Below are 14572 nucleotides of genomic sequence, written 5' to 3'. Positions count from 1 at the left end.
TTCCGATGATAAAAATCTAATGGACACTGGCATGCATAGCTTCAGTCTCTTGTGGATACCTAAAGGAGATCCAGCTACCTGAGCTCTCTGCAAATAACGCTTAACCTGCAGCAGACTTGGTGACACAAAAATGGCAAGGGAGAGGAACTTTCTAAGGGACTCTCCTTATTTTCACAGTCTCCCATTTCCAATGAGACAGGAGGAAATTAAAGCTGTGATGGAGGGGTTCAGATCACAAAGATGTTTGTCATCACAGAGGCTTTTCCTTGGATAGATACAATAAAACAGAGATGCAAGTGAATTCACTCGACTGGCCTTCCTCACCTCCCATTCAGCATGCTGCACTCTTACTTGCAGTTATTTAATAAAGGAGATAAGCACAATCACTGACTACAAACACAGTATGAAACCCCAGCCATTCATAAACTTGCAGTTTCATGTTTTTCAAAAGCTAGATAAATTATTTTATTTGGTGCTGAATGTAAACATACTGAACTCTCTCTCTCTGTTTATTTTGCTGGTTCTGCTAATTCTTCAAGGCTAAGTACCCTTTGTGGCCCTGACACCTAACAAAGATTTCTTCCCCTCTTGATCTGTCTTTATCAGTCTCCAAACTGGTAAAATAGAAACTACAGGACCAGACCTTATCTACTCAGTTCTACCAGACAGCCTGCATCTAATGTTGACCTCACAATCCTTGTGAGATATCTTTATTCATAGCCCTATTCAGCTCTCAATCTGACCCTTGTCCTTTTCCTGCTTCACCACTGTCTTCCAGGAGCCTTCACACACACTGCTGCAACTCAGTAGGCAGCGGAGAATGAACATTAAGTATGCAGTTATGCCTTACCAGCAAAAGCAGCAGCAGACAGAATACAGTAGCTTAAACTCTTTTAATACAGTTTTCAAGTAAATATTCCAGTGAATAGTAAAAGTGAGTTATAAGAGTAATAAAGGAAAGAAGTAAAAGGAAGCCTGATTGTCAAGAACATCCTAACATTTGAGCAGACAGTATCATCTGGGCAGTAAGAAATTAATCTCATCTGAGAAGTAAATATCTATTTCCCACTGTGAAATGTCATAACTCCAGGACAATAGCAGCAAAATAAACAAACTGCACAAGAACCCAAAAAGACCTGTTTGTAGATGAATATGCCTTTTGCTAAATTTCTTCATAGAGGTACAAAAGTGCTGTAAGTAGAGTGTTATAAATAACAGCAAAGATAACATCACATACTTCATTAAATGCCAGACACCAAATTACCTTAAATACAAAGAAATAAATGGATAATAAAGTGGTCTCCTTCTGTTGATAATATACTCATTGATCTTCAATGCAGTTCCAGGAAATCGTCAGTGTGGTTCTGTGTATACGTCTTTATATCTCTTCCCTGCAAATTCATTTCTCTTTCCATATCCAATTAAAGCTTTTCATCCATATCTTCAAGGCTCTGCAAAATTCCACTCCTAGACACATCTTTTTTTTACCCTGCATCCCACTGCCTATTCCCCTAGCAACCAACTTCAACATTTCTTTCTAGATTTTCTTTTACATTTGATTTTTGTTTGCTAATTTTTCGTCTTTAAAACAGATTTTAATGCTAAAGCAGATTTCTACTGTAAAGAAAGCAGTAGAAAGCACTTTCCCTTTTTTTTTGAGAATGCGTTTCTTCAAAACATTGCATCATTTAGTGAATAAAATGGAAGTTTGTGAATCCATGTATATGAAATACACACTATGCATCTAGCATCTGCTGTTCTGCATACATTTCTGCATTCTTCCTTGCAACTAGTTTCCATATATTCTCTCTCTCTCTCTGAATCCTTTCTGGACTAATTCCCTCTTTATTGTCTATCCATATTCCCCTCTTAACACTCTTACTTTCTTTATTTTGATATTATTTGGCATAGTAAATTGAAACAAAAACCACAAAAAAAAGGATCTCTCACATTACCCTCCTTTGATCTGGCATTCTACTCAGATTAGTACGTTAAGCTGTAAATTAATGTTTTAAAGTAACTCATTAAAATGTATTTTTTGAAAAACATTCTATTCTTTTTTCAACATTTTTCTTTTTTATTTATCATTGTCTTCATTAGCTAGCAATTCTAGCAAATAAGGATCACATCTATACCTGGGCACAGCCAATGTCAAACTAGCTTCTTCATGAACATATGTTATGATGTAATCTTAATTCACACAGACATTGTTTTTTCCATGGCATCCTGACATTTGCCTCACTTTGAATGCTGCCCCCCACAATCAGTAACAACTCAAGATATCCTTTAATCTAACCATTCAATTTGTATTGGCCTACTCAAATGCTAAACTGAAAATGGTATTATTGATCATTTCACAGTTTTTTCCACCACACTCATGATTTCTATGTACCTTAATGCTTCAAGTAATTACATTAACGTCTAAAACAAATGATGCTTGTAATTTGGAAGACCAAGTACCAATGCAAGCAGATTTCTTCAGATTCCTTTGGAGAGGCAGTGTGTTTACAGATAGGCCACCAGATAACCTGCAGATCATGAAGCAATAGCAAAGGTTTTTTTTCCAGTCTTTTTATATGTCAGCATTATGGTTATTCTTTCCTCCCTCCCAGGTACCCTCACACCCTCAGAAGTATTTATGCTAGTTTTTAGCTTTCTTTTTTATTGTTGGTTTACTAGAAATACATAACTCACAGGGCATGTTTTATGTTCTGGGGTTTTTTTGACAATGCATCAGTGACTGTAATTGCCAATTTCCTAGAGGCGGTTAAGAGGATATCAGGGATTTTGCTCTAATTCCTTTATCACACTCTTGTGTTCAAAGAATTTCCTAGCTTTTTGTATTATGTTGTATATACTTAGTCACTTTCTCTCTTCAAATTTCATTCTTAAAACCACTTGCTTTAGAAATTCTTCTTAGTCCATGTCTTCCAACACTGTCAACATGTACTGTGTCAAGTATAGTTCTCTGAGACAGAAAAGATCTGTTTCCATATTTTGGATCACAACATTTCCATTTATGGAACTTTTATCACTTGCCAGTTAAAGTATTATTTTACTGCTGTTTGATGTGACCTTCAAATGAGGAGAACAAATAGATTTAGCCTATCACTAGCTATTTCAGTTCCTTCACAGTTCCTTATTAGGACCATATTCAAAATACAAAGATAAGTTGTCCTACTGAGTAATTATGCATTTAGAAATTCAAGTTCCTAAATAGCTACTTAAAAATTCTTCATATTCAGGAATACAATCTTAAAATACTGTGGATCTAAGGAACACTTTGTAAATCAGCTGTGTGTCTATACAATATATGGTGATTTTCCTGCACTAATGGTGATACAATAAATAAGTTTAGAGTACCTGTTCCAAGAAAAAATAAGTGTTTTCTGACTACCTTTAACTTCTGTCTTGTAACTTGGCTGTAAAATTAGAACTGTTTTGCCTTTATAAAAGTAGATTTTTCTGATCATCCTTGATCAGTCTGAAACAATTTTGAGTGAGAATGAACACCTTGGCTGATTGCTACTAAAAATCCAAATGTATTAAACTGCACTGAGTTGCAGTTCTTAGTCAGCAAGGCCAGTTTCAGTTTTTCAATGAATCATAAAACACTGCTGTTTAAAAGATTCCTATATCATTTATTTGCCCTTTGAAATTCTGTAGAGTTGACACAAACAAATCCAAGACTTCTTAATCAAAAAACTCTGAAACTCACAATGCTTGAAATAACACAGCACATAGGTAGCAAAGAGCTTCCTGTTGATTTTAAAGGCACTTTTACATCTATCAGGCCAGCTACAGAATGCAATATCTTAGCAAGTATTCCTCATCTGTTATAGAAAAGTATTATTCTTATAAATAAGATAGAATCTGTCTTATATCACATAACTTAAATTGTTTATCATTTTCCTGATATAATTTCATTTCTAGTATCTGTGCTATGATACAATTTTTGATTCGATGATCCCTTATTAGTATTTCATTGAAAATTAACAAATATGTAAATTTATGCACATGGAACTCTCTACTGATGCAGATAAATTGCTTCTGGTACTGTCACTAGAATCTGTAAGCATGTCTTAATTTTACACTATATTATGGTCTATTACAAAAGGATGCATTTTCTATTTTTTGACTTTTTTAATATACAAAACAGAGCCACAGAGATTAGAACTACCTAATCATTAGGGTCACATTAATTTGCTTCCTTTTCCCTATTCATTCAGTTATACACAAGGTGGAACATCTATAACACAGAGTAGTGTAAATTTCTCTACTATGAGACAGATGTAAGCTCATGGGATGTATCCACTTGTGTTATTTTTTGGATACAAATCAAGTTACAGAACTAATAAAAATTTTGTGTAGTAAATTTCTGACATTTCACTCTGTCTTGCTCAGCTGTCTAGAAGAGTAATGGTTCAAGGTTACAACTTCATTCTATGTTCTGTGGTGATTCTATGTAATTTGCAGTTACTTGTCTTATAATTTTAATAAATAGCTATATCTTTGAAGCTTCAGATCAACTTATTCTTAAACTGTCAAAACTACAGGCCTGACGCACTAATTTATAAAAACATAAAGTATGCATTCTCTGTAACAACTGGGGAAGTTTTGTTTTTTCGTTTTTACTTCATGTTCGTATGGGAAATGTGCAATGTGGGAGAGAGGAAGGAGATCTGGAGTGGATAACTTCATTTTCTCTAAGAACAACAATACTTGAACAGTGCATCTTCAGAGACAGAAGAAGACAAGGACAAAGAGTTTTAGCACAAAAATGACAACAAGATGTAATAACTTGGAAGTAGAAGAGCATTTGAGAGTTTATGTGTGCACGTGTTTGTTACTACAGTGACTGTCAGACATATTGTCTGAGGCAAATTTAGGTGTATAAACCCTCTGCTTGCTTTTCTATGACGAAAAGCATACAAACACAGCTGAGACAGACAGGGAGAGCACTGATCCATTGTTCTGGAAAATCTACAAAGTTTGCATCTTAAGGGCTTTGATTAGCTATGCTTTTTTGATGGCCCATAATTAATGGGAAAATAATGAAAGAAAAATCAGTGCAAATTAATGCAAATAGATCATTGTGAGGTGCTGTGATGTTGTGGAAGCACAACTAAGATCCTGGTGAGCTGTGCTGACTATGGGTTTGACTTGCAGAAGCTTTTCCACAATATCTTTACAAACCAAAGGTGTAGTGGTGCTGTTTCTATGGCAGCAATATATCCTTATCACCCAACCAAAGAAACTACAGGAAATTCTGTGAACAAGAAATGGGAGAAACAGAACTTTGGCACTCACAATCATATAACAATTAAAGTAATACGTAGACTTTTGCAACAAATTATATTGCCCTTAGCCACTAACTGAAAATACATTTTTAGGAGATACCTATTTGTGTTTCAGAGCTACATTATGTTGGGCTAGTAAATCAGTTCTTTTGGATTTTTCATTTTTCCTGGATGTACATCATACTGAAAAGTATCACCAGGAAGAACTGAATCATTTCTGGTTTTGTATTAGTTTATTTTTTTGCACTTTTGCAAAGCTGAATAATTAACTTGAGATTAGTTTATAATCGATCTGGTTCCCTGTAAGTGTTGAACATTTTAACTGAGCATGACTTTTCATAGGTGTTAGAAAGTAATAATGATGACTCTCATTCTTAAGGCTTGCAGATTTCAACATTTTACAAAATGTCAAAGAAACAGAAATGAGTGAGTGTCCTCTAAACAGAAATATAAGCAGTGGTTTGTAGTTACAAGCTGTGTTTGCTCACAGTTCACAAGTTTTTTATATTATTTGTCATTCTTGTTCTCATTATATTAAGAAATGGCATGGGGGGGGGGGGTACTTCTGAGAGAAAAAATTATGCTAAATTGTTTCTTTTTTTAATGGACCAAGTGGTAACCTTGTATATCATCATCAGGTAGACAAAGTCCTATTTGAAGTTCTTCATTAAAATGACTGTGTATATTGCAGTTCAATAAAGAAAACAAACAGTGCATCGAATCTCTCCTATGTTTCACTCAAATAAATAAACAAACAAACAGATGTAAACAAAAATTATGTAGCTGACAAAATAATTCATCTAGGCTTTAATTTCTACTCTGATGTCCTTTTCTTTTACATCTACTAGGTTCCCTGTTTTCCAGCAGGAGTTGTCACCCTTAACAACAGGGTAATAATCCATTACAGAGTGACTCAACTGGTGGTTCACCCCCTTGACAATGCTTTCATTTTGCCATTGCTAATGGCTTTTACCAACCGTTAATCCAAAACAAACACTTTGCTGTTCTTTCTTCTACTTCTCACAGAGTAGAAAAATCACTTAACAATCTTTTATATAGCTATAGTTCTCTCATCCTCAAATACCATTTCAAAAATAGTTCCACAATTATTCTGACAATAGAGAGAGAGCTTAAATTAGATGTAGGGCCATCTTCATCATTACTATCCTCTTCATATTGCTTTCAATATTAACCTGACACACTTTATCAGCAAGTAAATTAAAATCTCTCTGGATGAGAGGTAAGACTATAAGAATATTTTCTCTCTACCTATATTGACATCTTTCTGCCTTACGCTGATAAGATATTTTTTGTCATATCCAATTTTATTGAACTTATTTCTGAAAATTATTATTTTATACCACTGTTATTTAACCACTAAGTGCAATTGAACTGTCCATCTGTTTAGTCAGAGGTCAACAGCATAGCTGTGAAACTTGCACATAACATAAAAAAACCTCATACCTGTGTTACCCTACAGAACCTGGACAGCATTATTCCACCCAGAAATTAACTCTCATGAAACCATACCAGAAATAAGAACCCAGGAGCAAGGAGCTAAGACCAGCCTTTGGGCTGTGAGAAGAGTTATGAATTAAGGAAGGTAATTATAAACACTCAGACCTTACAGTTGGTTTATGTGATAAACTGAAGCAATTGAAAGGGATGGGTTACAAAGGACCATTACAAACACAGTGACAGAACAGGACTGATTAGTGTATTTCCTCAACCAGAAGGTGCTCTGGCTATGTAGTACACACACTCTCAACATGGTCAAATTTGGTTGCTTAGAAACTTATGAATTTCAGTCAAATATCTATAACTGATAATTTGTGAATGTTTGATGTTTTTCTTAGAAGATCATAAAATTAAACATGTTTGTATTTCCCACTGAATAATTAAACTAAAAAATCTGTTTTATTAGAATAAAAAATAACAATCTTCACACTTGTTTGGATGAATCCTGGGTCTTAAATTTCGCTTACTGAAAAAAATGTCCTCAAAGCCATATGTAATAGAACAGATGAAAAATACATATAGGTTAAAAATATGTATTTAAAACAATTGAAGATTATTTTTTAAAGGGTCATATCATAATTTCTATATCTAAAACATTACGCTTTAATTATTTGATCTCTGGAACTGTGCTGACTTTTGAACAACAAACTGTCATTTTAGCTAGACAGTATTTAGACTGTGCCCTCTTTCTTAAGAGATTGTAATAATTTTCTGTTTCAGATTATATCTTCTGGATTGGATGAAATGGAATTCTTTTAACATAAAAGACATGCTTGAAGATTTTTCACTTCCCAAGAATTTATACATGTCCAAATAATTTAAATACTGAAGAACAGTAGTAGCTGTTTAAATCTGATCTGCCAGTAATTATCATCATTTATCTTTGGATATAAAAACTGCTTACTATACATCACACATGCACTCTGATGAATCACTACTTCAGAAGAGAAAAAATGATAAAAAAGCTTGCCAGGCTGTTATCTTAGGGGTTTATGTTTTTATTTACATTATTACTGATAGATTGCAGAAAGCTGAGATAGTACCATTAAATTTGATTCCTAACAGGCATCAAATTCATCTAGCAATAATGACATTATAATGCCATTGAAAACCATGAAAAACACCAAAGTTATAAATGATCTTACTACCTATGGTGTAAAGCATTTCATTACCAGACTTCTTTCTTGAAAAGATGCAATGTCCCAAATCAATATCTTGCAGTTTGTGCAGGAGCCAGTGTGAATAAATATGAAATATTATTCCTATGAATAAAACCAGCCCTACACATCATGAATCTGCAAGTCTTTCAAAATGCTGCCTCAACTTGCTCAATGCATGTTATTCTTGTCAATTCAGATGCCACCATGCTGGTGGGAAATAGCTCAGGTATGTTTAAGGTAGCCTACTCCTATGTGACAAGTAATAATGAGATAAGCCTGCTGCGGTATAGTAAAAAAAAAAGATACCAAGTATTTTGACACACAGCAGTTCTCACAAGGCTGAATAAAATTATATAATAATATTTACAGTTCTCCAAAGAGGCAAGAATGTATGTTGAGAATTTCACATGTTTTTATTTTACTAGATTGATCACTATCACTTTGTAATATGGGAATATAAGATAATAATATGTCCAGACAATAAGTTATCTTTGACACCTCAATATGAGCAAATATAAAGTTTAACTAAGAAAGTACAAATATTAACTAATCAGTAAGTATATGCTGTGCAAGCTCTTGTTAACAGTTCAAGTTCAGATCCCCTCCTGTTTTAAAAGCATTTTTTTTTTAAAAAAAATATCTGTTTAAAGACCTGGGCAGTGATTGTCAATATGAGACTACATTGGTCAGTGTGCAGGACAAGGGCATATTTTCATGAAAATCATTCTTACAGGAAGGATGTAATGCATCTCGATTTACATTTTACAGCTTTTCAGTTTTTCACAGTTCTTTGGCAGGAGAGTTTCTGTGACATGGTATTCCTGCAAAGCCTCTAATGGGCCAGATTCTAAATGTCATAAATGAGACACAAAAGCCAAGTTTGTCTGCCTCTCAGACTGATTGCCTAATAGATTGCAATCATAGCAACTTCCATAGACTCATCTTTTACCATCATACAATGCATTACACTCTTGACAAAGTTGGAGCATGGGTGAGATCCCTCCTTCTCATTTACAGCTATGTTAAACACACATTAGGATGTCTCACATTATGTGTTATAGTTTTTAAATAACATTTTTCTTAAAAAGTAGGATTAACCCAAAAGAAATGTAGGTTAAGTCTCAAAGGTGCAATAATTGATGAAGGTAAAATGAAACAATGCATAATTTGTTGCAGTGAATATGACTGTTAACACACATCTATTAACAGAAATACTGGGCATACAGCAGTAACAAGCATTCTTTTCTTACTACTTATACATTGTACCATTCTGTTTCAGAGAGATATAATATGAAAAGCTGGTGTATCTCCAAAGAAATTGATTTCCTCTGTGTCCTCTGCTGATTAACAGTAAGTGGAAGCTATCTTTTTACAAAGCTTTATTGCTTCTTGCGAAAAAGGCCTCCTTCTTCAATCCATTTTGCTGCACATATTGGCCTGTTAGTGGCAATGCATCTTACAAATAGGGACAACCTGCAGATAAATATTTCCCTGCAATGTTTACACAGACATATTTTTGCTAACTTTAGACTTTGTGGAGGCTATTCTCTTTTAAGGGAGAGAGGGTACGTATGCAAGCTTCACATCCAAGACAGATACAAAAAGAAAGGTTCAGGTTCAAAGGTGCCCGTAACTGCAGACATACTGTTATATGAATGTCCCATATTTGCAACAGGTTAGAAATATGGACTGAGAGATTTGTCTAAACCTCATCTGTTGTCAGGCAGAACTACACTGGTGAAGTGCTTACCTTATTTGCAACGTTCCTAAAATAGCACGATATCAAGCTATTTATTCTTACCATCAGTGACTTGAACAACTTCTTGGATGTTGGCTGGCTTCTTTGTACTGACCACAGCAGAATTTCTTGTGGCAGGCATAACTGCTGCACCAGGAACTACACCAGTCAGCAGCACCTCTATTCTTCTTTCTACTCTCTGCCTGGCTCGACAGCGTACCACAGCTACAGAAAAGCAAGAACCCACTATTTGTAAAGTGTTAGCATCAGCATCTTGATTTTAAGAAAACAGTTAAACATAGATGTTAAATGTGTTTAGAGAATGACAGAATTCCCATAAGGAGCAAGACAACTAAAAGCTTTTCCCCAACCCACAGTTTCTATTGTTCTGTTTAGGTGAAGTAGTAGAAAATACTGCCAAGCAAACAGAAATCTGTTCCTACAGTTAGTTCAAAACAGAACTTGCAAATTTCTCCCTTTTTTGTAATCATGAAATGTATCTTCATTTTAGTTCATATGGAAATTATGTCACAGTTTGACATATACCAATGAGAAAGGAAGTCTGAAAGGAAAACAAAGAAATTAATGAATTTAAAAGTTAAATAATATTAAGTTACTCTTTGATTTCTTAATTTAAGAATACTGCTGTTCGAACTTCAGCTTTTATAGAACTATGCCAGCATAAAAAGTGTTCTGACATGCTTGTCTCTGAAGCATGACAGAGCTTTTTTCAATTCAGTAAGTGAATTTAATTTACTGCTTCTAAAATGTGTCTTTTTTCATTACAAGGTAGCTGAGGTTTAGATTATACACTAGATTTTATAAAGCTTATTTCAATAGTTATTGTTTATAGTTCTTTCAATAATTATTGGCACAGAAGGAGGAGAAAATTAGATGCAAGAACTGAAAGAAAAATGTGTTGTTCCAAAGAAAAAAATTTTCTAGAGTTATGGAAATCAACATGAAAAAGAAGAGCTGATTACATACTTCTCTCAAGGTCTAAATATTATTTTCATCAGAATTATACCAAATGATTCTTTAAAAATTGATTTTGAACTTAACATCAAGATTTTATGATAAATAATTTAGAACCGTATCTTGCTAAGTAATTATGTAAAGCATTTTTAAAAAGAGCAGTGAAACCCTTGCTTCTATACCATGTTTGTGTAGCTTCAACTTTCAGTTCTGGAGCTTGATTCACTATCATTATTTTGGAAAATAGATAATTGAACATCAAGTTCAAGTAAAGTCCTTTCTCTAAAAAGGTTAACTATTTTTTTTTTGTCCCCTTGGTATTTTCCTGTTTAATAGGATGTAAGTAATTTCTATAGCTCTCTTCTAAGCATTTCCATGAGGGAAAGTTACTGAAATAGTTAAAAACATGTCTTTTTTTCAAGATGCATGGCCTTATATTTAAGAATAAATTACATTGTCTATATTACACCAGTTTACCCACTATTTCAGATTACTGTGTGCACATGTTCTGTCCACATAATTTTCTATTCCGCAGATTATCTTACTACCAGAAATGATTCTATATTTTCTTTTTCCTAAATGGCTAAGTAATATTTATGGATAAAAATCAGATTTGCGTGGAATTTGACTGGACAAGTCCCTGAGCAATCTCATCTAATTAGACCTGGTTTTGAGCAGTGGGTTGGATTAGATGACCTCCAGTGGTCCCTTCCAATCTACATTATTGTATGTTGCTTTGACTCTACAAGAACTAAAAAAATATCTGGATAATTCTCCATCTATAATCACTTTTATAAGATATCCAAGTTGTAATCTACTTAACACGTACTACATGGGTTGTGACCACTGATCGTTTTAATTGGTCTCATGAGGTACTAAGCCAAGTGACTTCTAGAAGTTTAAGTATATTAAGATACAAATAAGAATGACACAAAAGATGAACTGCCTAATAGCAAAGCAGCATTGGTTTTTGGCATAACAGCTTGTAGCCACCAGGTAATTTTAATAAATGTCTGCATTAAAAAAGTGACAATAATATTTCAATCATTATTAAAAACAATGCTTAAAAAAAAAAAAAAAAGTAGGTTTCTTCTAAATTACCTGCCTTGAATTCATATCTTGCAACAGGGATTTTTAAAAAGTCCATTCATAACTGAAAACCATAGGCTTTCAGAATCAAGGCAGGAATGGAATCTGTTTCATAAATACACTTACAAACAGGTGTTTTAGTTCTCCGGGTCATTTTCCAACATAACATGGTGATGGCCAAAAAGAGATATGTATCCAAAATTAATGTAATGCTCCTTGTATGCATTACAAACATTTACTGAACATAAACTAGTGGATAACATACTTAGTTATAAATATTCTACAGTTTAGTTTTGCTGTTTTAAAGAAGCATTTATGAATTTAAAATTACTTAAGATTTGACATTACTTAAGTTTCCAATCATATACAGAAGTGATGTCATTTAAACAATTTATGAATGCTAAGTTTTAATTCATAACTTCTATACCTAGCGAAAACAACAGCCCAATAAAAGGGAGATTTATCTTAAAGTCTCCCAGTGAATTACATAACAGCTTTAAATAACACAACAAACATTCATATCAACATACATAGTTTTAATGTTAATGAGACTTGTTAAAACCATCATTTCGGGCAACAGTTGATTGCATGATAATATTGTGCTTCTTTCCTTAAGGTATTAAAGTGGAAATTAAGGAGATGAAAATTCTAATTAATACCACATCATAGGCATTTGTCTGCAAGTAAAGGGTCCTTAAGCAAATTAAATTAATGACTGTAAAAATATCTACTTCTATAGTTTTCCAGAAGTTATTCCTGCGCCTTAGACTATTTATTATAGAAAAGTATATTCACCCAACAAAAGACAAGATGAAAAGACATGCTGGTCTAACATCGTCCCTCATCTACATCTTGAACTGTAGTTTCATTAAGGTTACAGATTTAAAAAGCTGTTCACAATTTCTATTTCACACTTCTGGGATTATATCACACCTTTAAAAAATAGGTGCATCAAATCTATAAACACTTACTATCCCAAAAATAAGCAACAACACAAAACCCCTATGAATGTTTAATGCAAGTTTACTTCCCAGGAGCAAGTGGAAAACTTACTGCTATTCACAGTATTCTACATTCTGGTTTTGATTAACGAATGAAATACAAGGCTGTAAGAAACAGCGGACATCTACTCCAATATTCTGTGCCCTGTAAACTCTCCAGAAGGGCGTTCTGGTTCTGCAAGGCAAAATCTACTCTTGCATCAGTCTCTCATTTGATTTACATTCAGTTCTCTAACTCAGCATTAACTGGGACACTGAAGAGCACAAACCTTGAGATTTTCAACTTCTCCTGGCTCCTTTTATCCATAATGAGAACAAAATAATAGATATGCTTTGTAGGTTGGGAAAGAAGATTTTATTTTTAATATGTGATTTTATATTTTTTTTAAGATGTAGAAAAATACTACTGCAAATTCTTGTGATCAAGCAGATGAGAACACAAACGGTTATTTTATTTTCTTAAATTTATTCAAGTTTTTTTCAATTGTTACCTACCTGGAACTAATTTCTGCTGTGGTGCTTCAGGTATTCCATACACCGGATAGATCCAGAGTATTTCCTGAATTCCCCCATTCTCTCCTACAGTAACACTGCTTGGAAAATAAATGAAGAGTATCATTATGATAGACTGCTGAGAACTTTTTTTCCGAAGTCATCTAGACTTAAGAGTTGTTGATGTGAGATTCCATTTTATTGTTTGCTGTAATGCTAAACATAACAAAGAAAAATATGAAATAAAATCCAACCAAACCAGAACAACAATAATTTACATTCACTTAGTTTAGTGTCTTCAAATATTACTCAGAGTATGAGAACATTTGGCTTGACCTATTGTCTCTGATTTCTACACTGGAACAAAGTTTATGCAGTTTATGCATTACATAAACATATCCATAGGAGAATCATTCTTAGCCCAAACATACTGAAAAATTAGAGGTGTAGGTATTGAAAGATAAGTCTTACCCTAAATATGCACACTTTGCAGAGTGCATTAAAAACTTATGTTGGATACCTATTGCCCTCAAAATCAGACACTTGATTGCCCTTGGGAGCTACACACAAATGGCCGAAGGGGAAAATGATGATAGGATTGAGTATCCTCAACTACTTTTTCTTTTCCTATCAGAATAAATTACCTCTTTAAGTCTTTATTTAATTCAGCAGTATCCTCATAAGGCCAGTTTTCACCATTTTCCCTCATTACATGAATAACCACCACAGCCTCATACATTTTCATTGTATCTGGCTTGAATAACACCGGGATGTCCAGTTTTTCTTTTGGAGCTAATCGGGTTCCTGTAAGATGGAACAGATCATTACGGTATTTTGAAAGTTGTAAAAATTATTTCATTTTACTCATATATTTCATTTTTTTCTTTTTCATACACTATTTAACATTTTATCATAGTGTTCCATTCTCCCTGTGATAAGAAATTTCATTTTACTCTGCTCTTGCTACTGCCAAATCCCATCTTACAGTAGCATTTGTGGCCTGTCTTCCTGTAATAAGGTACTTTGTAATTCAATGTCCTGAATAGAGGAGTTCACATAAAGTGTTATTCTAGACTTCTACTTACTGATAAAACTTTGAAATGAGACCCAAGGAGGCTCTGAAGGCTCAAAACAAAACAAACATTATTAAGTGAATGTCCCACATTTAATATTCAAAGATCATGTGTAATATATGTAAGTCAATCCCATGAGTTTCTAGGGCCTAAGTCATTTTTTTTGAGCATCTGTGGGTTGCAACATAGGAGTGACATTGCATAAAAAGGACCAATCCAAACACAA

General features: G+C 33.8%; 1 protein-coding gene across 1 annotated transcript in view; it reads right to left on the bottom strand.

The window, feature by feature from the left end:
- CFAP47 (cilia and flagella associated protein 47) overlaps positions 1 to 14572 on the bottom strand; it is a 347392-nt gene that overhangs the window by 24335 nt on the left and 308485 nt on the right. The window contains exons 58-60 of the mRNA XM_074816879.1: positions 13918 to 14077; positions 13277 to 13374; positions 9780 to 9941 (exon numbers count right to left, since the gene is read on the bottom strand). Coding sequence (XP_074672980.1) covers positions 9780 to 9941; positions 13277 to 13374; positions 13918 to 14077 — 420 coding nt within the window. The remainder of the gene's footprint in view (positions 1 to 9779; positions 9942 to 13276; positions 13375 to 13917; positions 14078 to 14572) is intronic.

The sequence above is a fragment of the Strix aluco genome, chromosome 2, assembly GCF_031877795.1.
Source record: "Strix aluco isolate bStrAlu1 chromosome 2, bStrAlu1.hap1, whole genome shotgun sequence".
Taxonomy (NCBI): domain Eukaryota; kingdom Metazoa; phylum Chordata; class Aves; order Strigiformes; family Strigidae; genus Strix; species Strix aluco.
The sequence above is the reverse complement of the archived record's forward strand: the minus strand, read 5'-3'. Positions and strand labels throughout refer to the sequence as shown.